General features: G+C 41.3%; 4 protein-coding genes across 4 annotated transcripts in view; 2 read left to right on the plus strand and 2 right to left on the minus strand.

Moving 5' to 3' along the window:
- LOC128259510 (dynein axonemal intermediate chain 4) overlaps positions 1 to 5,986 on the minus strand; it is a 41,960-nt gene extending 35,974 nt beyond the window's left edge. Inside the window, exon 1 of the mRNA XM_052991909.1 lies at positions 5,396 to 5,986. Within this exon, the coding sequence (XP_052847869.1) occupies positions 5,396 to 5,398 (3 nt within the window). The 5' untranslated portion in view covers positions 5,399 to 5,986. The remainder of the gene's footprint in view (positions 1 to 5,395) is intronic.
- LOC128259566 (uncharacterized) overlaps positions 1 to 6,316 on the plus strand; it is a 35,155-nt gene extending 28,839 nt beyond the window's left edge. Inside the window, exon 3 of the mRNA XM_052992049.1 lies at positions 6,305 to 6,316. The gene's annotated coding sequence lies outside the window, so the exon portion shown is untranslated. The remainder of the gene's footprint in view (positions 1 to 6,304) is intronic.
- LOC128259507 (uncharacterized) overlaps positions 1 to 20,300 on the plus strand; it is a 50,150-nt gene extending 29,850 nt beyond the window's left edge. The window contains exons 3-5 of the mRNA XM_052991906.1: positions 15,693 to 16,205; positions 16,723 to 18,222; positions 18,685 to 20,300. Of these exons, the coding sequence (XP_052847866.1) occupies positions 15,693 to 16,205; positions 16,723 to 18,222; positions 18,685 to 19,307 (2,636 nt within the window). The 3' untranslated portion in view covers positions 19,308 to 20,300. The remainder of the gene's footprint in view (positions 1 to 15,692; positions 16,206 to 16,722; positions 18,223 to 18,684) is intronic.
- On the minus strand, positions 938 to 2,588 carry LOC128259512 (uncharacterized). The gene is made up of 2 exons (XM_052991912.1): positions 2,275 to 2,588; positions 938 to 1,809 (listed from the first exon to the last, which is right to left on the minus strand). Exons 1-2 carry the CDS (start codon positions 2,281 to 2,283, stop codon positions 1,309 to 1,311), a joined length of 510 nt encoding a protein of 169 aa, XP_052847872.1. The 5' UTR covers positions 2,284 to 2,588; the 3' UTR covers positions 938 to 1,308.
- Positions 20,301 to 20,346: the final 46 nt, after the last annotated feature.

Below are 20,346 nucleotides of genomic sequence, written 5' to 3' on the forward strand. Positions count from 1 at the left end.
TGTGGCTCAGGCCCAACAACTTCATCTGTTGGTGGTGCGTGAGGGGCTTTAATTCGTTTCGCTGCAACAATGTTGCCGGTGCGGTGGTGCGATTTACATCGCTGGCCTTAAATGTCATTACCAGCTAAATGCCTTTAAATAGGCCTCATCCATTCGGACTGAGCAGTTGGCGCCAGCCCAAGGTGCGACCAGTGAGCAACGACCATAGAAACCACCGACCACCGAACGGCGGCCACCCGTCGAGTGTCTTTATAGACTTGGATCGGGTTTTCCTCGTGGAACGGTCAGGCGCATTTATCATCCCGACTCGTGACGCGATGTCGCCTTCAATTACACGCAAATTATTCTGCGCTCAACGAACGGCGGCACCTGTGTTTACCTGGCCTCGCATCTGAATGGAGAATCTGCACTGGGCTTATCTTTATTGGAGCCATCTGCCGGGGAGCAGAATGGGCGGCCAGTGATCAATCTGCCTTATGTCAGGCTCTAGCGAACTGATGCCAATCTGATGCTCCAGTTCATAGCTGTTTCTCAGGCGGCGATTCAATTGATTGATCAATAGGTGTTTGGAAAAGACGGATTAGAAGTTATGCCAAATCGGATATTCGAAAGGTGATTAAGACAAAGTGCAAATAGAAGACCTGAATTCTTACGAATATCAAGTCCTTGAAAAATCTTGATTAATATAAATGATTTTAAAATACCTCTTAAGCTCTGATGCTTAGTCAAAGGAATTTAATGTATTTGCAAACAAGTATTAAATATCGCAAGATTTAAAAATATCTTTCTTTCAATTAGGAAATGATTTTCTGTTTTCATAATTAAATTTGTGGCTTTCTAAAGTCAATGATTGCCCATCAAGGGGCATTTGCATTGGCAATTTAATAAAGTAGCTAAACTTGTCTGGCCATCTTATTCGAATCTATGAGTATTTCCATTTACTTCTTTCAGCCGTTTCTTGTTTCTTTTAATTGTCCACTAAAATATGCCGCATGCCCGAGTCGAGAGCTATGCAAATACTTCAAGTTTTCCTCAAGTGCGCGACTGCAGCCAAGATGTTCAAGTCTTTTCCTCTGGACCCCACCAAATAGCACCCTCTTTTTGCGCCCACCCCACTGCTTTCTAATTAAACAATACAAATACGAATTGGTAGCCAAAGACAAAGACACAAATTCCAGGCTATTGGAATTTTGGCGGTGTCGAGACTTGGGCTTCGTCAACAATTGCGTAGTGTAAACGTGGAGAGGGGATCAATGTTGCCTGGAATTTTATAATTAATCGGTGGGGATTTCGCACACGTCTCTTTATTCACAACCAGCCATCCCTTAGGTCTACAAAGTCGTCTAACTCCTCGGTATAATCCTCGGCAGTGCCACCTTCCTCGCCGTGTCGCGAGTAGTGATTGAAAATCATGTCCCTGGCCGCCGGTATTACCTTGCCGCTCTCGCATCCGTGCATGTCCTCGTACGTGATTTCGCCATGGCCCATTCCGCCCAAATCGTAGCTTCCGTGGCCGCCGATTCCTCCATGGCCACCTCCGCCTCCACCTCCTCCTCCTCCCTTGGCTATGCCACCTCCGTGTGTGGAGAAGCCAAGCACTTTGTACACCGTTTGCTTCACACCTCCTCCTCCACCGCCGCCATGCGATCCGTGGAGCACCTTGTAAACGGTGTGGGTGTGATGGTGAGTCTTCACCTTGACCGGCACGTGGATGATGAGGCGCCGGTGGCCCAGGCGCCGCGCCTGAATTCCCGTCGCTATCAGCAGGAGCATTATGGCAAGGACTTTACCAGCCACCGATAATGACATCTTTTTGGGTGAAAATCAAAGGGAAGGATGTGTTAAGTGTTCTATTCCTTGGGGGAAAGTGGTACAATTGATAGTAATTGAAGGAAACATACATTGGAATGTAAAGGACAGGAAATTGATTTGAAACTGAGGCAAAATCCTCTGGGTTAAAACGTTTTAATTTTAATTGTATCTTATAATCAAAAATAGTATAAATTTAACACCTTACACAACAAATTTCAATAAGCTGCTTTAAGTTAAATTAAGTTTGCAAAAGTCAAATATTTTTAGATAAGATTTTTTTTAGTGTAGTTGTTAATTTTTTTTTTTACAAAAAGTTATATATATAATTTTGTTTAAACAAAAGTTAACACCTTACACAACAAATTTCAATAAACTGCTTTATGTTGATAAATAGGTCACAAAATTATTTTCAATATTTTTGATTTTTAGTTGACCAAAATGATCAGCTTTAACTTGACTCACTGTAGTCATTTTGTTGATGTAGATGTTGTTAATGTTCCTGTTGATGCTGGATAATCAGGTCCTTTAATTAATCCTTTAGTTTGTCGACTCCGACCACCGATTGGCGCGCGTTCGCTTTCAATACTGTGTGGGCCGGCTGGTATCGATGGTGCTTTTATATGGATGCGGTATTCAGGTTCAGTGCACCATGGCCGCATGTGGCGTACTTATGGAGTTCCCTCTCATCCACCTATCCATCATTATCTTCGTCGGCGGCGGTGTCGATTGCATTGCAGCCTCCACGGAGCCGCAACATTTGCATGTGCAGCACCACAGTCGCGTCCAGAGTTACGTGTGCCTAATTATTGCATACAGCTTGTTGCTGGTTGCAACACTGAGAGAAATACCTTAATATTTATTTTATTAAAAACAACATATTTATTTAAGGATAAAATACAAAATCTAAGATCCACGTGCTATCTTTGATTTGGTTTTAAAGGCATAAGCTTAAGTTTATAGAAATATTTTATTGTTAGTTTAATTCAATTCAAAAATATTATTTAAATTTTTCTTGTTTGAAGAAAATATTTTAAGAACGTACAAAAAGAATGCCCTGGATTAAGAAAAATGAGACTATAAAGAAACGAATTTATTTTTAAAAAATATAAAATACAAATTTTGCATATTTTGAAACAGATAAAACAACTTGAAATTTTTTTATTATTCTTGTAATTTTTTCTCTTAGTGTGTCCCTTGCTTGGGGCGCGGTCGCTGCTCAGTAGAGCGTTTGAAGTATTTTGTGCCAACAAAACAATTTTCGCCACAGCCTCTCTGCTCCTGAATTGTTAAATCGGAAGCGGCGTTTTGGTGACTGGCTCTGGGAGCCTGCAAAACGGAATTACCATTGCCATTCATGGCCACTGGAATCTCACATACGCCACCGCTCAATTTTCAACCCAATCCCATATAAAAACCATCTAATCCGACGCGCTTTGTTCAACATTTTATGCAACGCCGCGAAATGCGGAAAAGACATAGATTCGCTCGTGTTTTCTACTTAACATTATTACTTTAATTACCCGACAAGCATGCGAGAGGTGGCCAGGGGCCAGTATTTAATTTGTTGCGTATTAAATATTCGTTTCATTAGCATTTGCCAGCGATCGATTTCATTTACATAAGTAACTTGGACAATAGCTCACCTAGTTTATTATTATAAAATAATTTCTTTTCCATATATACATATTTAGGAATTTATAAAGGATTAGATAACAGATATTTAAATAAAAAGATTTCGAGTTCAATTCTCGATTATTTAATTAGCTATTTATAAATATCCCCCGCTATTTTTTTATTACTACAGCTTTATTTTATGCTGGCATTTTCCATTCAATAACCTTGTTTGCACAATAAATCTTAAGATTTTAATCAATTAAATTTATTATTTTCATGGTGGCAAGCTGCTCAGCAAGGGCCATAAAATTATTACCATTTTACGACTTTTGGCAATTAATTGGAACTTGGCTCATTGCTATGCATCAGTAACTACAACTACATGTATGTATGCAATCCACATGTCTTTTCCTCTTTAAATGGATTTAATATCGCGCACAGAATGTGCACTCGTAAAAAACCCAAGCACACTTACGCAACAGAATGAAAATGAGAAGAGTTCCCGGCACACCAGCATATGGCTAATGAAACGTGGCCCGAAAGTTTGTCCGTCGGACAGATAAATTGCAGTAATAAGTAAACTCTGAAATGCGTTGTGGAAGACGTGCGCCATGAATTCTATAACTTTATGGCAATGGCCCACTCTAATTGTCCCGAAACCGGGTCCCTGGCCACCTTCACCTCTTTACCTTTTTATGCACTGGTAGGGTATTACTTAGAAGTAAGTTGGCTCTGAACTTAAGCAGGCATCTGAGATCTTAGAAAAAACGTTCTCTGATAAACTAAAAATATTCTATTCAAACCTTTAAAGCAAAGATGAAAAAATACATTTAAAATACCACAATGATCTGATGTAAACTAATTAAAGGGAATTTTTGTTTCAATTTGGTTGTAGTTCTCTTAGTTTACGATATTATGTTACGATTCAACAATATTTTTTTTTATATTCTCTAAATTTTTTTATAGACAAACTATAAATAATACATTTTGTGTCGAAAGAGAAAGATGATAATCGATTATATCTGAGAATAAATTAAAACGTTTTTATTTTACTTAAAAAAAATTAAAAATTTTGACTTTATCACATGAAAGTATTTATTCAAAAGGGTATTTTCCGTTCCCTAGTAGAGGATAACCTTTTACAGCTTCCCCAAAATGTTTGCCCTGGCGTAGTAATAATTTTGATCAACTTTTATAAGCGGCGTCATCAACCTGTGTGTCAGGGGCGTCGAAGGGTGTAGGAGTGTGAATTGTGGGAGTGGGTGTTTGGGATGCAAGGAGCTTCTAACAGCTGCAAGAGCTAAGTCCCAAGTTTTGTTGTTGCTGCTGCTTTGGTTGTTATGCCTAGCCATAAACTGCATGCGAAATTACCAAAAAGCTCGCACACACGCCTCGAACACACCCACAGTTTGTTGGATTTAAGGGCAAAAAGTTGCTCATTTACAGCAATCTGGTTGCGAAGGATAACGAGGGGTGACTCAGGGGGCAGCCAAGAGGACGCTGCTAATAAAATGGGAGTCGAGGCGCTAACAAGCCGCAGCGGACCGAGGCGGAGTACGGTAGCCAGAGCTCCGGAAAACCCGAAAGGCAGTGAAACTAACCCAACCAAGCAGAGTCGTAAATCCTGCCTCTGCTGCTCTGTTCTGCCCTCCCAAAAAAAAAAAACCCTCAACCCCTGAGTCCTGCCTGCACTATCCCAACCCGTATCCGGGCTAAGCAAACTCGTAAATTTGAGGAAATTACAACATGAAAGTCCTGGCCGGCAATGCGCGAGTCTAAATTAAATAAAAATACACGGGGAGGGGTATTAAAATGGTTGCACCGCGGGAAATAAAAAGGCCCCTGTTATACAAGAAACATTATATTAAAACAAGACCTTATTATTTATTATTATTTGTTTGAAAATTTAGGCATAAAATGTAAAAAATGTATATGAGTTTTAATTTTATTGTATATATTTACAACTTACCATTATTTTAATAAGTAGCCCATGTTTATTTTGGTTTTCGCTTTATGAAAATAGAATTTTTAAAACACATTTTTGAAAATCACATAAAAAAAAATACTTTCTTTCTGCTCATTAAAAAAGTAAATGATTATGAAGAATTGACCACTTAATTTAAATTTAGAAGTCGACATTCCATAAAAATTTGCGGCCAACTTAGCATCATCATTAAAATTATCTTTACGGCGAATTGGAACACGGCGAATTTGATCGCGATACTTGAGTGAATGTATTGGTGCGAGCAAATTGCTAAGACGAATTTTAAACACTAAAAATTTATTGTTTTTTGATTTCACAGGTTGCATTACCTGGATAAATTGATTATTTACCGATTATGCTTTGAATTGAAGTAAAATATACATTTTGTAGTTGCTTTTTAGATAGGATATAAATAAATTATAATTAGCGACCTGTATAGGCGACCGAGATTTTTTTGTAACGCAGAGTGTTTATTTTCTTCGTTTTGCAAATTTCACTAAGCCACAGGTGTTTAAACTATTTTTCGGTGTTTAATTGGCAAAAATTCAATAAAAAAAAGCGCTTAGAAAATATTTGCGTCCGACGGGAGAGCGAGCAAATTGCAAATGACAGCCAATTGAGAGAGGAAGAGAAAAAAAAAGAATCAGAATCTAACGGAATATGGATCTCTCTTTTAAAGAGAAGTTGCAATAGATTTATTTAACGGTAAATAAATATATTTCAACTTCTCTTTAAAAGAGATTAAAAAAATATTTCAAAAGCTCACAAAACTTAATTAAACATTAAAAAACATAAATTAAACTACCACAGCCATTTTCCATAAAGGTAACTGAAATTTAAAAATTGTTTGTGCTTATATTCCATATCAATATTGTTTATATACTTTTTAAAAAGAAACTAATAAACCAAAATGATTAATCTAACTACTGCAGTAAAAATCGAATGTAAAATCCTGAGGAAATTACATGACTAGAGTAAAATTCTGTGTCAACTAGACTTTTCCAGCTCATAACTGGTGGTTTACCCTGCAGGCATAACCATTTTTTTCCAGTGTCGAAGGGTGTTGAAAGGGGGAGGCCTAGAACAAGGGAGCTAGTAAAAACTTTCCGCACCTGTTGGCCACACTCGCACTATGAACAGGAGGGCGGGGAAGGAAAGGGGCAGTCCGAAAAACCTGGCGTTAATTAAAGCTGCAACATAAGCTCTCGCAGGACATGGCCCACTGATCCTAGTGGATTGCCGGATTTCTGAATTGAGTGGGTGGTCGGGTGGTGGTGGTGGTGTTCACTCGGGAGTTCAAGTGGGTGGTTGGGCTGGGTTGGGTGGGCTCTATTGCCCGCGCAATAGAAATTCGAGGCAGCGGCAAAAGTTTCGCCATCCGCTCGAGATTTATGTCAAACTAAAGCACTTGATGGCAGAATAGTTGGCATTTAATGGCTGCATTATTGGAGTTTGTTTGGAAAGTGCCGTAACTAATGGGTCACGGTTCTATGCGCCGGATGGGCGGCAATCCGTGGGCGTAACTCCAGGTTAATGCGAACAAATTGCCATTTATTTGCGGGCAACTTTGCAAAGCCACTGTCTCACAGGTGGAAACTCATCTAATGGCGGTGGACAGGCTTCGAGTTTGGGAATTAGTATAACTCAATTTGTGCTGTCTCGCAGGGGGACACATTTCAAAAGATTTTAACGCCAAAAGTTGCACTTGAATGGGTCTTTGTTAAAGCTACTAAATGGCAGTTTCTAGATATTTTCACGATTTTTATGATTACCGATAATGGGGAAATTGTGTTGTTACTATTGTTATTTTGTAATTGTAATCTATGTATCATAATAAATCTACTACAAATCTGAAAGCTTTAAAAAAATGTTTTTTCATGTTTCATATATGATAATTTGGGTACTTATAATATTTTTATTTGTTTACGTTTGTAGCATAATAATGATGCTTGCCATTTATAAATTAGTTAGTATTATATTTAGATTAACAATTTATAACTACATTTTTAAAGGCATTAAACATTAATATTTATATTCTATTGCTTTACTATGTTTATTAATTTTTTCTTTCTAATTTGTGTTCTCTAAAGAGTTAGACTCCGTACCCAAGAAATTGATTTTGTGCTTTTAAAACGTTCGATATTAACAATAGACATTATACCATTTAATGGCAAAGTCAGCTCCCGCTAATCTGAAACCATCCTCATTGGCCGCCTTTCCTTTCGTTCCGTTCGTTCTGGCCGGGAGTCAAATGTGGCCCAACTCAAACGGCCAAACATCAGGGCCACCTGTGCATGTCCAAAAAGCCAAGTTGCACAGGCCCACCCAGTCGAGGAACGAAGGCATGGAGGAGCTGCCAGAAATGGCCTCCAGCAGGAGGAGCCTGATATGGCTTAGAATGAAGAAGGCGCAGCAGCAATAAATTTCGATTACATAATTTGTAAATTGTTATAACCCAGTGAAATTACCATGAAATCTTTCGCAAAGCATTAAAAAATCTGCCACTTCTGGGCAGGAGCTGGAAAAACCTTTGCTTTCTGCCTTTCTGGTTCTGGTGGGTTCATAAAGTTTTATGGTGTTTGAGTGCGGAGCATCTAAGAAACAATGAGGCCTTAGCTTTGGGGTTCTTGATTTGACTTTCGATTTGGATGTGAGCTGCTGTAAGCTGTAGCCTTGCACTTCCTGCTTGGGTGGGCGCGGCCTAGGTTACGCATCAGCGGGCGCAATTTCATAGATGATTTCTGTAATGCCGCGATTAGGTTTTATGCCCCGACCATTTGGACCCGAGCCTCTGGAGGAGCTGCCTGCCACTGACATCCCGCTGTCCCGCCTAATTAATGGCAAATTGAAAGAGAATCGTTATCTGGCACTTGCTATCATTGGACTGCGGCCGAGATTTGACTCCCCGGAGTCTATGCTGGCCATGGCCCATAAATCAACAGCCAATTACAATAAAAATTTATCATGCACAATAAAAGCGAGGAAAAGAGCGGCAAAAAATGACGCAGAAATAATTTACATGGCGCATTTTTCACATTTTTCAGCAAAGGAATTTATAACAATGTCCCCAAAGGGACCTACATTCACCATTCCCCACATCCCCGTTTCTGGTCGAGATGGAAATTTTAATAAAGCACGCGGCGTTTCAAAGAAGACAAAGAAGGACCCGAGCTCCTCGTTCGTTTTCTGCGATTTGCAATTGAGGGATTTACCCCAGTGGATGGCTCTTGAAGACATATTTCCCGGAGAAACCAAAGTGCACTTGCTCCAGCTGCTCCAGGAGCTCTCCATTTGCCACTCATCAGGTCCATCAGCGAGTTGCAGATGGCAGATCTCGGCCAGCAAATCAAAGTGCGTGCCGCGTGCTTCCCGTTCCGGCAATTCCTTGGGTTGGGTTAGGTCCGGATCTCGACTCCGGATTTGGTTTGGGTTTCACTTTCGGGTTCAAAGTTCTAGCTGGCAGAGAGAGTGCTCCCCCATCCTTCCTGCATTTCAATTTACATTCCGCCCGCAGGACTTATTGCTTTTTTCGCTTTGATCTTCCCCTTTTTTTTGGCCAAGGGCAGCCACCCAGGCACCCCCAATTTCCACCAGCTCGACGAACTCATGGCTTTTTATGGCCAAGTCCTTTGACGCTTATCGTGACGCTTGGCGCTGAAACTGGCACCAGGACCCAGCCTCAAAACGGGGACACAATTGTCTTCTCCTTACTTTTTTGGCTTCGACGGCCCAACAATAGTAGAGAAAAAGTTGAGCACTTTTGCTAACAAAAAATTCACTTGAAATGGAATATTAAAATTATATTTTTTAAAGCCCACTTGATACTAGCAAACGTTTAATTTTTTTACTTATATCTTAAAATCTTCCATGTTAAATGTCTGGCAATTGGAAAATAGATAATGTCTAATGTCTATCAATAAAAACATAGATCTAGAACAAAAAAAAAATTAGCACAAAACTTATAAACTTTTTAATTTAACTAAAATAATATAATATTTACTGCAGTATTTCCATCTAAAACGTGTTACTTTTTTTCGACTGTGCTTTAACAACCTCTTGTCCATATGTATGGAAAGTACTCCAAGTTGGTCATAAATACGCACTTGCAAGGAATTGTTCGCCTATTCTCGGACATGCGGGCATCGATAGGACAACAAGGACATCTTAGTTGGTCCTTTTCACATTTGAATTTTTGTTTTGGTCAACAAAAAAAACTGGGGTGAGATAAGAGTGAATGAATATGGAATTTATTTAACCTCCTTTGAAATAGCTGACTACTGAAAGAAAATAAAAATTGACAACTATTTTTATATTCGGCACAAACAACCCTTTTCTACTTTACTATTTAATAAAGAGATCATTATTTCTTCAGTAAAATTTAATCCATAATTGGCAAGTACCAATATATTATAACGCCCACGCCTAGCAAACCTGAGATTTCTTTCACCTGCAAGAGCATGGGACTTTCATTTCCGCACCTCCTCAAACATTTCGTGTTCAACAGTCCGGCCACAACATTTAAATTTATTAAGGCCATAAAATGATATTTTTGCAGCCTCAGCCAGCGTGGCTACAAATGGACTCATAAAAATTTAAAACCGCTTAAAACACGCACGAAAACCAAAAACCCAAAGCTAACAAACGTTTAATTTTATTGCCCTGGCCAGCGACCGCATCCTTCAATCCAAATCCCCTCCTGCTCTCATAAAGGGCTGCTCCTTTTTGACGCAGACAAGTCGATAAAAGATTTTAATTCACTTTTGATCGCGTTCGGGAATCGCACCTATTCAAATCCTTACCATGTCTTGACCACCCAAATGCCAAGGGTCCATTAAAATGTCATAAAACCGGGCTTAAAAAGTATTGCCAGCCATCTCCATCTTCATAGGCAGCCACATGATCTCCCAGCTAATTGAAAAGGTAAAAACTGAAATTTGTGTAAATTATTTTCTGCATAAATTAGCCATTTGATGACTGTGCAGTGGCAGGCATGTTGGCACCTGATCACCTGGCCACCACCTATCCAGAAATGGGTTCCTATCCATGGCCTGTCAACAAGGATTTGGCATCGCATGAGACTAGCTGCGTTATTGACAGCAGTGTTGTCTATAAACATAGCTGAATTGGCAATCAAATTTGCATAAACGACACTTCATTTTCAGTACTGCACATTGTCGAACAATAATTCAGAACCATCTTTAAAATGTTAATTAAGAAAAGCTAAGAAAAATGTGTTTGTTTTAAATATCTAATGGTTTAATAATTTAACCAATTATCTAATAACTACATTGTGTTAAAATCTAACTTATTAAATAAAGTGCAGTTAAAAAAATTATCATCATCATTACCTTTAATATTCAAAGGTCTATTCGCTTAAATAATCAAATAAAAATTAAGTTTAAAGTTTCCTAGAACGAACAAGATTTTTTGTTTTAATGTTTGTAGCTATGTATTGCAACTACCAATTAAGTGTGTCCAACAAATCAACACTGACTTGCACATTGCGTTAAAAACTAAATTAGAAAAGGTACCAAAAGTGTAAGCTTATAACATCCTATAAGTATTTTAAGTTAGTACTTTTTTAAAGTTTCCTATCGCAAGCACCATTAAAATTTGTCGTGAAACCCGCTGAAAAACCAACACTGACTGTTGCACCTATTGACAATCTAACAATCAAGTAAGTTTATGCCGGATTTTATGGCCTCCGTGGAGCAGGGCCAGGTTGGTGGTCATTTTGATGACTCTGGACCAGTGGAACTTGGTGCTGGTTGCCTGGTGCCTGGCCGTGTCCTTAGGCCCTGGGTGGGTCGTTAAAGTTTTGACGACCCCTCCGGAAGCGTTTTAATTTGTTTTGGCACCTCGGCTAAAAGCTAAAAGCTAAAAGCTGGAAGCGGATCGAAGTTCGATTTTAATTAAATCTCAACGAAATCAGAGTTTTATTTATATGTCTGCCGCCTGGCGTTTTGTTAACCCATTAGCGGCGACAACGTTTTGGCCGGCCACTATATGTTTGCAGTAGTGGCCGTTTTACAGTTGTCTGGCCCGCAGCACAAGCAAAGAAAAAAATAGGAACACTGGATCTGGCGGGGATTGAGGGGTCAAATCGGAGGAAATCGGAGGCAATCGGAGTCCGGGGAGAGAGTCGACTGTCTAAGGCGCTGCCATGTTTAGTGGCAATTAAAATGTTTTTATCTTATTAGTGCGTCTTATCTGCGGCTGCCATTTTAAGATATATGCGAGGGACGTGCGCGAAACGCCGACCACAACAGTTATCGATTGTGCAGCATCTATGGGGCATCTTGCATCTTGGGGCAAGGGAAGTAAGGAAAAAGGGGGTGCCAGCCATCTAAGCCAAGAGATTAAGCTTGATTGAAAAATTTCTAGAGTTCTTCTAGAGATTTTTCTTGCCTACTCATTACCCATATCTTAGGATCAGTTAAATTGTGATAGGTTCTAGGGATCCTGAGTTTGTTCTGATTTTCTAATATTTCCCTTTCACTTTACAGAATCGAAAAAAAGCAAATATTTTTTATAACACTAAATAATGACTCAAAGCATTGATTGGGTATTTTTACTTGGCAAATATTAATTACAAAACTAAGCTTGAGTCATATAAAATTAAAATGTCTATCTAGGGTTTGTTTTGTTTTCTTAATATGTGCCTTACATTTTAAAGAATTTAAAAAGGGTTTGGTAAAACACTGCTTATTTGTGTTAATATAATAACTCAAAACATTGGCAGAGTAATGATTACTTGTCATAAACTATTTACCAAATTTAGTTTGAGTCATATAAAATAATCAAGTCTATTTAAACATTTTTAGACATGTTTGGAGTTAATTAAATAACAATATCTTTTCGATTTTTCCGAAAAGCAAATACTTTTTATAAAAATTGTATGTTTGTACCCTTTTTTGAAATAATGTTTTAGACCTCATTAAAATATTTGAAAAACTCGGTTGAAAAGTTTCCTTTTAAAATATTCTGTGTATTCTGTAGCCTTTGTTGAATTCTGACTAACACCAGTAATTGGGTATGCGATCTGCCGAGCCCGAGCCTGGCAGTTAATCACATGCAACACCAATCAATTCCAAGCGCCTTTTAAGCCAACGGGCCAGACACAAATCAATCGGCCAATTTGCACGCTTCGACATTTCTCGATTGAATTATTATCACCAGAGTGGCACTGGGCCAGGCCAGGCCAGCTATTGGTAGCTCCAGAGACTGTAGAATGGAGTCTGGAGACCTAAGTTCGAACCCGCTCCGGAGGATGACAGCTGTGCGGTGGCTTTGACTATGCCCCGGGAAGGTGGAACCCGGTCCGTTGGCCACGACCACTATGCCCCAGTGGCCATGTTCATGTTGGGCTCTTGGTCTGCTGGTCTGTTCAACCATATTTGCAGCAGGCGGGCCAACAAGTTGCAAAACAAATTTGTCAGAGTGTTGACCATTTTTGGGCGGGCATTGCAAGTTTGGATATGTGATTTGTGCAATGCGTTGCTGATGTCGATGTTGGCTGGTGTTTGGCTGGTGTTGCTGATGTAGTTGCAATTGCTGTTGCTGTTGCTGGTGCTGTAGCTGTTGTTGCCGGGGACGTTGGTTCCGGCGCAATGTTGTCATTAGCTAATTTGGCAGCCGTCTGCGTTTAATTAGAGGGCCGCCGCGGAGCCTCGACCCGGAGCAACACTTTCGATTTTCAGTACCCCTTGTACCTGCCCCGTGATCGGCCACGCCCTCAATCTGGCCCTGCCCCGCCCCTCTTCGATCCAAATGCACTTTAAAGAAATGTTATATTCAAATTTAAGGAATTCTGGGTTTGAAAAAAAAATTCTTTTATTAACTACAAAAATGTATAATCTATAAATTTAAAAAAAAAATTGTTTTCTCTTTTTGAAAACATTTTTGTTAGGAAAGCTCTAAAGTAAACTGGGTAAATGTGTTAATTGCATAAAAACAGTAAATTTATTCGTTCAAACTCGTGCAAATTTCCTTATTGCCATTTAAACGTTGGCTTATCGTTTAGGGCGTCTTTCCAAAATGAGTAAGACTTTAAGGGCTTTTTCTTTGTGCTTTATTGTTTTTAGAGCGAACTATATTTTTCCTGAGTGTGCCAAGTGGAGATCACGTCTCACGTAGAGGCCATTAAAGGCCACAGCATCACGATCGAGTTGAAGCTGGAGTCGGAGCAGGAGTTGGAGCTGGGTTTTTGTTTTTTTGAGCTGAAGCTGAAGCTGGAGCTGGAGATGGAGCTGGGAGCCGGTGGAGCTGAGTGAATGACTTTGAGCTGGCCTGTCGTCACACCCCCATGTAATCCTCGCACGATCTCTGCGCTTGAACCTTTTTGATTACGGACGGGGCAACGGAACCGCCAACCGCCGACTGACTGACAGACCTATCCACTCCGCATCCATCCCCTCCCCCCTGCGGATCCCCTCCCCCCACCCACTCCGCAAAGGTCGTTAAAGTCGCACCGCTGTCGTTGCCGCTGGGCCCGCAGATTTAGCCAAGTCTTGGATCTTGGCTCTTGGCTCTGAACTCAGGGCTTTGTCCTTTCTGCGCTTCATCAGAGCTTAGTTATGATCTGGAGTACCCTTACCAACATTGTGGGCTTACTCAATTTTGTTTAAGGGATCATTTAATAAAAGAAAATTTAAAAAGGAAACTAGCCCCATTATCAATTTCCTAATTTCCTGAATTTAATTACAGTGATTGAAATTGTTCCCTTTATCAAGTACTTATAATTTTGTAATATAGCCTTAAAATTCCATTAGGTTTCAATGATGATCTCTTTCAAGAAACCAGCCTTCTTTCATAGCCTCAACTATACTAAGACGAAGCCAATTTGAAATTATACCAATTAAAAAGTGTTTAACATGCATTTCTATTTTCTACTGATTTTCCACCCATAAATATATTGCATTCCAAGTGGCCATGTTATAGTTTGCCACAATTTGTCAGCATATAATTGCAATTTCTCTGGCCATAATTTCAGTTTGTTTAGAGTGTACCCGAGTCTTTTGTATACCCCGATCAACCTACGTTTTCTCTTTTCATTGAACGTTGTGCAAATGTGCTAATCCGAAGAGGCTGCTCAATGCAATATTTGGTATTTTTGAAATACCGTCACGTTTCAACATTTTACTACTCACTTGTGGCACGTTGTTGCCATTGAGCATATCAGTTTGGAATTTTATTGGCCACGCTTCTTGCCTGCGTAGCTCCGCTCTTCCCTCCATTTCGTCTGGGCATCAACTTCGTTCTCAGCCTCATCCTCACCTTCGCCTTTGCCATTTGGAGCTGGCTGATCTTGGCCTTGATAGCCGCATATGAAGGCGGCCACAAACCATTCCCAATTCCCCATACCCGATCTTCGTTTTCCATTCTCCACTCACCCGGCTCCTGACATTTATATTGGCAAATATTTTAAATATTCCCTGCTCCCCGTGTGGGAGTCGTCTTCTTTTTGACCGAGGCTACGGCTTCGACTTCAGGTGTCGTTATCGTGTCTCAATGGTCTTTACGACCACAAGATGGAGTGGGGAAATCTGGGACAGATGGACCCACAGACCTGACCACGTGATTGTTTCTGAATCGGCAGACTCTTAACTATAATTGGAATTTTTATTGTCATGTGAAGCCTATGAGGGTTTGGTCGGTAGCAAGGGGTTCTCTTAGGATCAACCCCTTTTTGGGTATAATGCCTGGCAGTTTTAATTAAAAAACGGTTCTTAAAGGCACTTCCTTTGAAAGCATAGGTTATTGAACATGCAAAGAGGAACAGCCTATGGCATAGCTTTAACTAGCAACCCCTTACAAGAATAAATGTTTTGTAATTTTCATTAAAAAAGGTTTTTTAAAAGAGCTGTCTTTGAAATTTTATATAGAATACAGTTGATTTACCTTTTTTTTTAGACTGGGTTACAAAAAACAGATTTGGGATGGGGTTCTACTATTGTCTTTTTTAGCACTCGCAAAAAATTCTTAGCATAAGCCTTGCATTTTATTCACGGTTTTAATTTAAATTAAATTACAATTTCACATACTAAAATCAATTTCGACATTAGTCTAAAAATTTTTTTAAATATTTTTATATTTAAATAACAAAAAACCGCAATTGATTGAGTACAAAATATTTGAAGGTACCAATGTACTGAAGGTGTATAATTTAATTTTTAAACCAGTGCAAGCAGCCTTTCACTTCTTTGTTCATATTTATAATAATATTAGTTTGATAAAAGCTTAACAAATAGCCTTTAACATTTTATTATTTTTTCACCCCCAGCTGTCACATCCCTACCCACGTACCGTCAGAATAATGTCGATGCCGTTCCCACCGCTGCTCCGGCTGAAGAGGGACTTCAACTGGGTTACGAAGAAGCTGGAACTGTAGGACTGCAGGCTCAGCAGAACGACTACGTGCTTGAGGAGTCCGCCCTGAGAGTTCCGCTCTCGCCGCCACCCAACTATTGTCCTCTTCCCTCAACCCCGCCACCCAGCTACACGGAGAGACCAAGGTCGGGTCAGGAACGAAGGTCCCACCAAGCAGATGCAGTGCATCCGGCCACACCAGCACGTGTAGTGGCAGTCCCACCTTCAGGAGCAACTTCTGCGGGCAGTGAGTTAGCAGCTCGTCAGCAGGCAAGAAGACGACGGCGACTAAGGGAACTCCAGCAGCAGCAACTGCAATTTGCATCAAGCACAGACAGCTCCAGTAGCTCCGGATCCAGCTGCTCCGAGTTGGTCAGTGGTGGCAGTGCCACTCGACGCCATCGTCGACGCAGACGGGGATTAAGAGGTAGTTTATTAAATTTTTTACACCGCTAATTATACCCGTTACTATTAAGGAATTATGGAATCAATGGACATCTTAAATATGAGCATTCCATTTAAATTTAGGAAATCATGACCTTCAAAAAGACTTTGGCCAAATGGCCTTAGATCAAGGAATTTTGTTTTCTAAAGGCAGCCCGTATTTGGCCACGCCCACTGTAGTCCCACAAAATCACGAAACTTTGTTATGTCGCTTTGAGACAAAGTAAACCACAGTTATTAGGCGGTGTTTGTTTACTTGGCCAAAATCTATTAGCACAGCAAAACTGGTTAAAATCGAATTATTCTTAAATAAGTTATTACGAAAGTTTTAATTATGACGTCACAGCAGATTTCTTAACTCGCTCTTAGCTTGTAGTGTTTAAAATGTAGTTCGGCAGATGGCGCCACTCAAACCCTTTTGTTTTCTGTGTAACGGGTATCTAGAAGTCTTGATTTTTTTTTTTGTTTTAAACCGTTATTTATGTTATCTATCTCTACAGATGCCTATTGTCCGGATCTGTTGCACGCCTGCTCCCTGATCCTCCAGCAGCCCGGCAGCAGCGACAGTTCCGTTGGAAACTTCACGGCCACGCCCCCGCCCCCAACGACAGCTCCGGCACCTGGTCACCAGGATCTCCGGAATCCCGAACCAGAGGAGAGCTTCGAGTACAGCTCGGACTATGTGGAGATCGACGAACTGCTGCCACTAGTGGCCGGTGGGCGAGCCAAGAGCACTCCGCAGCTGGCGATGGGTCAGAACCTGAGCCTGCGACGGCCGCGCATCTCACTGACCTGGGTGCTCCGAGAGCAGCAGCAGACGCAGACGGCGCCACAGACACCAGCTCCACCATCACCGCAGAAGGAGGTGCCCAAGGAATCGGCGGATGCGCAAGGGGATCGGAAGGAGAACGAGGTCTATCTGTCCGCCCGGACGGAACCCGTGCCCACCCAGCTGGATGTCACCAAGAAGCGGTACCGGGTCAAGCAGCTGCCAAGTGGCGGTGAGCCACTCAATGGCTATGCCACCACGCCCACCGCCCACCAGGCTCCGCCCAACGGTCACCTGGCCAACCAGAAGTTCTTCAGCAATCAGAATCTGCTGGATGTGTCGAGGACTGGTCCGAGCAGTGCTCCTCCAGTGGCCGCCGCCTCCACCAAAGAGCTGCTCTTCGTGTGCACACCACAGAGGGCGCCGCGCAGCGATAATCACAGTGAAGCCCTGCTCCTGGCCAGAAAGCGGAACGAGATCCGCAAGAAGTTGGCCTCCCGCTTGCAGCAGGCCAGATCCAGTGCAGGCTCGCAGGCGGGCGGTGGTGGTGGTGCTGAGGCCAGGGGTTCGGCAACGGGGGCAGAGTCCCTAAAGTGCACCTCCTACTCGGAGCCCAGCTTGGTGGCTGCCTCGGAGGGAGGAGCAGCTGCCCCCCAGCAGCAGCGGCGTCATAGGCATCGCAAGCGCCGGGATCGGAATCGGGTGCAGCGCTTTGGCTACGAGATTCACAACGTGGATGAGTTTCTCTCCCGCTGCTCGCTGGCCACTCCGGGCAATATACCCGTGGTCCTGGCCACAGCAAGTACCCTCTACCAGACGCGACCGGGTGGCTATCAGCTGGAGATCCCTCTGCCACTGGGCATGGTGGTGAATGCGGTGTTCAAGAACCAGAACTGGCTGTATGTGCAAACACCCCACGCGGAGGAGGGCTACGTGGGCTATGCCTGCTGTCTGCCCCTGGGGATTCTGCCGCAGCAGGCGAGGAATGGGTCCAGGAACACCCCCTGCTGGGAGTCCAATGCGGATGTGTTTCCCCGTCCGTGTGGCAACATGACGGATTCGGAGAAGGAGATCCGGCTGCGTGGGGGCACCCGTTCCGATGGCGCCCGCACTCCACGCAGCAGCTCCACCAAGGCCGCTGAAGATCAGATCCTTAAGATCAGCGCCAGCACCACCACCACCATCAACAACAACAACAACCACAGCAACAACAATAACCAAACAAACAATGGTAAAAACACCTATTAAATCGCTTTGATTATTATCACTTGAAATTTAAAATGGTTTTAAATATTTAAAAAAAATATATTTAGTTTAAATTTGATAATTTTTATATATTGCCACAGTATCTTTAAACTTAATTTAAATCTAAGCAATATTGAACTAAAAAAAACATTTAAAACAATAAAGTATAGTAATATTACACTGTCTTAAAATGTTTTTTTTTACTAATTCAAAGTAGATTTTTATATCTGAATATTTCATTTTAATTTAAACAATATTTAACTTAAACATAATTAATTTATAAAAAAAGACCCATTTTGTATACAATACTTTTGACATTAACAAAAATATTTTAATATTAAATCATGGAATGCTGTATGAATATTATGATTTTTATATTAACTTAAACATGAAATATACATTTTTTTAATCAAAATCCAGTTACTTACTATTATATTTTTTTTAACAGTGAAAGGTGGGAGCACGGCCAGCTCCTTGTACGGCGAACAGCAGGTGGACATGCTGTATCTGAGGGCTGCCTCCAAGCCGCGCCTGGTGGAGAAGGCCTACGCCCAGTTGCGTTCCACGCGCCAAGTGGCCGCGGCATCCGGTTCCGCTTCGGCCAAGAGCGGCGCCTCCCAGGATGAGTATGTGACCCTGAAGCAGAAGTCCGTCAAGAAGCAGCCGAATGGAGGTACCCATCTCCATCAGTCACACCAGCCGGCGGCGGCGTCGAGGCGACTCTCCAACGTGTCCTACATCACCAACGGTCAGAATGGCCAGCATCTGCATCCAAAGTTGGCGCCACTGGTGCCGCCACCCTACGAACACAAGCCGGCGAAGAACCAGGCGGAGGCGGAGGCCACCTTGAAGGCCCTGCGCCGCCGTCAGGAGGAGGTGGGCCAGCGGCAAACTCTAGTCGCCATCAACACGGACTACATCACGGAGAGCATTGCGGTGCACAAGGGCGAGATTGTGACGCTGTGCGAGTGCCGCGAGTCCAAGGACCAGCGCCAATGGTTCTACATCCGGACGCGGGACGGACGCGAGGGCTTCATTCCGGCCGAGGTGGCCGGCCATGGCTACCTGTAGACCTCCATCCGCCTAAAGATGGGTCGCTTTGGGTCACTCAAGGGGATTCTAGAAGCCGAAAGTAATCTTTGAACACTGCCAAGTGGCTTTTCTGAACCCATTTTCATATCACCTTATCTTAATTTTTACGATATATATTCATATGTACAGCTTCGGTCACAATAATAGTAGTTTATTAGCTTATGAAAAAGGCAAAATAAAAAGTTTTTAAGCTTCTTTTGAAAAACTTCTTAATATTTAAAAAATAAGTTTAAACTGAACACTAAAATTAAAGAATTTCCATTACAAAACATTTTAAAATATTAATAAAAATGTTTAATGGAACTTTTTTTTTTTAATTTTTGGTGTTACTTAAGTTGTTAGAAACTTGTTTATTCCTATCCAATGTCCAGTAAACGAGTATATTTAATTTGCTTTAAATGGTTTACTATCGTTTACTTCTAGAATATTTAACACTTTTCAATTTTTATTAAAAATAATTGCCTTATGTCTTACAGTATTTTGGACTACTATTATTTTGACCGCAAATGTATATGAATCCAGCTTGTTGGTAAATCAATGAATAAAATAAAATGCTGTATTACTGGGTATAAAATCATAGTTTATCCAAAAGATTACAACAAAAAGGATTCAATTCCTATAAGTTTTTCAAAGTTTACTTCCATTCTTTATCCCAAAACGACCCACCCAACCCAATCCAACCCAGCCCACCCTAAAATCAAGTCAAGCTCTAAATTTAACTCAATTATAAGTATATCCATCTTAAGCACTTATAGGCCAGACATTCCATTCTCGATCCTTAGTACGCTTCTAGTTGTAAACTCGTATCGGTGTCTGTAATTGAATACTTGTATCTGTGTATGTGTGTGCGTGTGGATCCTTCGAAGGATCTTGTATTTATCTAGCCTAGCATTACGAGTAGTCTATGTAATAGAAAACTTGCTTACCGAAAATCAAAGAGGAAAGCGCAGACGGAAACTATTTATAAAAAATATTACTGTACTTGATACTTCTACTAAATAACATTAACAGACATTTA

Source organism: Drosophila gunungcola (genome assembly GCF_025200985.1).
Source record: "Drosophila gunungcola strain Sukarami chromosome 3L unlocalized genomic scaffold, Dgunungcola_SK_2 000005F, whole genome shotgun sequence".
NCBI lineage: Eukaryota > Metazoa > Arthropoda > Insecta > Diptera > Drosophilidae > Drosophila > Drosophila gunungcola.